At 27.0% G+C, this 5,297-nt stretch overlaps 1 protein-coding gene across 1 annotated transcript; it reads left to right on the forward strand.

The window, feature by feature from the left end:
* The first annotated feature begins 3,647 nt into the window (after window positions 1-3,647).
* LOC114184037 (uncharacterized) lies at window positions 3,648-4,941 on the forward strand. The gene is made up of 2 exons (XM_028071271.2): window positions 3,648-3,993; window positions 4,356-4,941. The coding sequence occupies exons 1-2, from the start codon at window positions 3,719-3,721 to the stop codon at window positions 4,768-4,770; spliced, it is 690 nt and encodes a 229-aa protein (XP_027927072.1). The 5' UTR covers window positions 3,648-3,718; the 3' UTR covers window positions 4,771-4,941.
* The last annotated feature ends 356 nt before the right edge of the window (window positions 4,942-5,297 follow it).

The following is a 5,297-nucleotide window of genomic DNA, read 5'->3' on the forward strand; positions in this document are numbered from 1 at the left end:
ATTGGAAATATATTTCCCTTAGTAGTGACAGACAAAATAAATCAATATGATCAATTATTGAAAAATTTTATACAAAGGAAACATTAATTGAGTTGGAGTTTAGTAAATCTTTTGTTTATAACCGAATTCTTCTTATATCATAAATTAATTTATATTTTGTTTATGTGTTGGACTTTTGAAGTCATGCAATTATTTGAAAACAGGTTCAATCTTGATGATGAAACAACAACACAATCAAATCATTCTTCAACAACAATTCATTTTGCAGCAACAATAATAGATGAAGGTAATTCTCAAATTTAATTCAAAACTCAGACATGTATATAAGTATGTAATTTGGATCATTTGTAACGTGAAGCAAAACTTGTGTCAAAAGGGAATTCTTAGAAGGAGGATGGTTCTACAAAAAAGGTTCCATGCAAGAAGTAAAAATATTAATGTAAGTTTGTAACATCTCATTGCACAAATGTAGTTTTAAAACAGCTTCAACAAATATGTTTAATTTGGTAATTTGGTAACATCTCATTCGTATCAATAATTTTTTTGGTTGTTGTAGATAAAGAAGGAGACAACAAAAGAAACACTTATGCAGTTGTTTTTTTCATTCTAAAATTAGAAATTAGAAAAGGACACTTATGATGAAATAGAGCAACAATTCTTCTAAAAGTACCAAATGTATCTTTTTTATTAGGTTCTTACTTGATTACATAACATGGATGACATTTTCTTTTTTGTATCATACAATTGACAATTTATTAAAGACATTATATTTTCATCATATATATTATTGGATAGCACTTATTGTTAATTGTCATTACCAAAAAAATTACATTTAAAATACCTCGTCTAAAAAAATTACAGTTAAATAACCTCGTGCGTTGCATGGGTAGAGAAACTAGTATTGTATATATACGGGAGCAGCCTTGTATTTTGTATCTTTTTTTTTTTATTATTCTTACAATATCGTATATTACATATATACGAGAGCAGATTTATCATATATATATATATATATATACGAGAACAGATTTAGGAGCGGATGGAAATAATAGTAATGGAGCTGGAGCTGTCCACCGAAGAAGTAGTATAGAAATGAATTAGAAAATATGTCAGTTTTTTTTATAAGACTATATTAACTTTTTTAGTTCCTATTTTGAAATACTTACGAGTTATGTTAACCATATTTTAAAATACTCTTAACTTAAAGACTAAATTGTAATTCAGTTTAACTATAATTATTTATAATTACTTATAATTACTTACATTATTAATGAAGTTATAATTTTATTTATAATTACCAATAGAATATTAAAAAAATAGGTTTGTTACATAGGGCTTGACCAGTCCCAAAACGAAACAACCAAAAGGGGTTTAGGGTTGGAAGGTAAGAAAAATAGTTGAGAAAGTTTGAGAAACTAGAATGGAAGCTGTCATTTTCAAGATTCAAGAATTTGGTACTGCTTTCATTACCAATATGTTAATCTTCAATTTGAAGAGATGGTAACAGATCATGCGGAATAGAGAGACTGCACAAAAACATACAGTTACGATTGCAGAATTCGAGAAGTAAATTTATATTTCGAATCTTATAATAAATTTTTCTTTATGAAATTAATATTTTGAATTTTATAATTTGAGATATAAATTTTATATTTTTAATTGTATAATTTAGAATATAAAAATATAAATTTTTTGTTTCCGGATTGGGTAATATGAAAAATGAAAAAACTACATATTACACAATTGGAAACTTATAACGATTTACTCATAAGGGTATGGATAGGATTTCAAAAATTATGGGAGTGCAAGAAGAAATTTCGGGTTGCGGGAAGTAATTCCCTACGCTTGCAGTTTTATCAACCTAATTTTTTTCTTGTAAATTTTTGTTTCTAAAATAAATAATTTGTAAATTACTTTTTATTTTTCTATTTTAAAATATAAAATTATATTTCGGACAGAATGTATTTCAAAATCCTATAAGTCGAAATATATTAATATTTTGAATTACATAATTCAAAATATATTATTTGCATTTTATTTTGAAATGTATAAATTATAAGATATACAAATTAAATTCAAAATTTAAAGAACGAAAAAGAACACGAAAAAAATAATCATTCATAAATATTTTTTGTGCTCCCAAATGTCAGCAGAAATGTCCTATAAACAAGAAAAATGAAAGAAGAAAAACATTAGGCTGTTTCTTTAGTTTATCGTATTTCTTTTATTAGTTCATGTTTTCGGATTATCAAATCTGGAGTATGATCATTACATTTTCCAGAAAATCTATTGCAAAATATTATAATATTTTTCGAAGTAAAATCCGTCAATACAATTCGCTTTTAGAATGTTATAGAACGGTTCTTTTGATTAAAAACTACAGCCAAAAAAATATATTTTTAAAAATATATATATATATATATATATATATATATATATATATATATATATATATATATTATCATTTTAATTTAATTTTGTTAAACTAATTTGCTGTTTCAATCACTATTTATGATAGCATTTTAATTAGTTATATTATTTAACACATTTTTATTCCAATATTAATTGAAAAATATGTTTGAAAAATAAAATAAATTTAATAAAATTTGATTATAATAATTAAATTCATATATTTTTAAAATAAATAATTAAATTGATTCAAAATTTTAATTTTTACCGAAATTAAAATTAAAAGATTAAAAACATATTTAATCTTTTGTTTTATACTAATAAATGAAACACATTATTCATATTTTCCTATTTTTTTCTATTTTACCAAAAAATTATTAGATTACAAAATAATTTATAATTATTGAAAAATATCAATAAATATAAAATAATTTATTAACAATAAATAATTTGTATAATTTTTTACTGGTTTTTATTAAATAATTATTTAAATTTAAAAGTAATTATTAAAAGAATAAAATTTTAAAATAATTCTTTTATTATAAATAAAACTTTAAATTTAAAAATGCATTTATTATTAATGGATAGAATTGAAAAAGAAAATATAGACACCAGAACAAAATGATACAGATAAACATAAGAGTACAAACCAATTTATATATCCACATTTTTTTAGCGTTATAAAGTAAAAATAATAATTGACACAACATTTCCATTTAAAAATAATACTAACTATTATAATAATAGAATAAAATTGTAAAGAAAATGTAAACAAGAAATAATTACGGAAATTTTCATTTCTTTATATATTACTATGAATATATCAGAACATAATCTAATTTGTATAAATGAATTTTAAAAGCAACATTCCAAAAAATAAAAACAAATAAAAAAAACCTTTTAGACTGAGATGCACGCATGGTAATTTTGGGACTTTTTTTTTTCTAAATTAAAATGTATTCTGGAGGAGATTTGGAGAAGAATCTGTCATTAAAAGAAACTATCATAACATGAATTTTGTGCAAATCATATAATAATAAATTGAAGTTATGAATCATATTTTTGAAGAGAATGAGTTATTTTAAAAAGTGAAATAAACAACTGGTAAGAAATCACTGGTAAGATCATGACTGCATTAATTTTTTCAGTAAATTACTTGCTTTAATTTCACAGCATCTAAATGAATGTTCTAGAAAAGAAACATTGCATTGTAAATGTGTGAACATCAAACGTTGTTGCTTTGTAGCCACATAATGAGAAAAGTAAAAAGTGAAACATTTTGCATCTCCAACATTCTGCAACTCTAGCCATGGCTGCAAGTACCATCATCACGCTGAAGCTCTCATCTTTCTTCAGTCTTCTTCTCTTACTTTCAATCTCTGGTGTGAGTTCTCATAGCCACCAAAATGCTTTGAGAGGGACAATTCCTCCAACATGCAAACGCCTTGAGTGCCCCACTTTTGATGCGATTGAAATGGGTGATGGCTATGAAATCCGCCACTACAATAATTCAACTGTTTGGATGTCAACTTCTTCCATTCAAGACATTTCTCTTGTTCAAGCTACAAGAACTGGCTTCAGGAGGTAACAAGTTTCTTTCTTTTACATGAATTTCTGATGACTGTTTTCTTCCTATTTTTAATAGTAGTATAACAGTAACACCTGGTACTGATCTCTGTGTTCATAGTTGGTAGATGGTGCTCTTCAAATTTGAGTTTCATAATTTATTTTAGATGTTTTTGGATTATCTTGCATTTTGAATTAATATAAGTCTGGAAGAGATTATTAACCTTAGCCATAACTCACTTTCAAACACTGATAAAGTAAATTCTTCAGTTGATATCATTGCAAAGAGCTTTCAACAAGTGTGCTTATGGTGGTGTTGGTTCAAGTCATTCAAAGATCTAATTGAGCTTGAGTACCCTTTTTGTTTTTTGCACATGCAGTCTATTTGACTATATTCAAGGCAAGAACAACTGGGAGCAAAAAATTGAGATGACAGCACCTGTGATCACAGAAGTTTCAGCAAGTAAATCCTCATTTGTTGTGAGTTTTCTTGTGCCAAAAGAGAACCAAGCAAATCCCCCCCCTGCAAAGGGTCTCCATGTCCAAAGATGGAAAAATGTGTACGTAGCAGCAAGAGAGTTTGGTGGATATGCAAACGATTCAAATGTTGCGGTGGAAACTGCTGCCTTGCGAGCTAGTATTGCAGGCACTGATTGGTCAGGTGCCATTGATAAAAGCCATAGAGATGGCCATGTTTACACTGTGGCACAGTACAATGACCCTCTTGAATATGATAATAGGGTCAATGAGATATGGCTCTTGTTTGAAATGGAAACCGAACGGCATGCAATATGAAGTCTGTGAGAGAACCCTGGATTGTGTTGCAGCTTCTGAGATTGATAAAATAAAGTTTTGAAACATTTTGCTCAGGCAATGCCTTTACATTGAATAGCGTTTTGGATTGCAACCTTTATTGTGTGTTTAGATTTTCATTTTTAAAAAAACAAAATGATGGTTTGAGCATAAGGTTTTGCCTTGGTTGACTTGATAACCAATGGTTTTGGGATTTCAAACAGCAATGCTATACACTATTATGGTCATTTTGAACATTCACAATGGGGCTAATACAATACTTTTTCTTTATCAACTAATGAGATTAAAACTTTTAAACTCAAGGCGTAAAAACCTCAGTATGCTTCCTGAAAATGTTTCAGAAGGATATCAAGGCAACAAGCTCATTGAATGGGTAGTTTTCTTAGCCTTGGTCAACTCAAAAACCAGTATTTTACAAATAGATATGTAGAAGAAAGATATGTAGAAGAAATCTTGTTTACACAAGTTCCGAAACCTACACCAATCAACATCGGCCACATTATCTATTT

The sequence above is a fragment of the Vigna unguiculata genome, chromosome 5 (genome assembly GCF_037176805.1).
Source record: "Vigna unguiculata cultivar grain cowpea cultivar isolate G323 ecotype 2 chromosome 5, ASM3717680v1, whole genome shotgun sequence".
Lineage (NCBI taxonomy): Eukaryota > Viridiplantae > Streptophyta > Magnoliopsida > Fabales > Fabaceae > Vigna > Vigna unguiculata.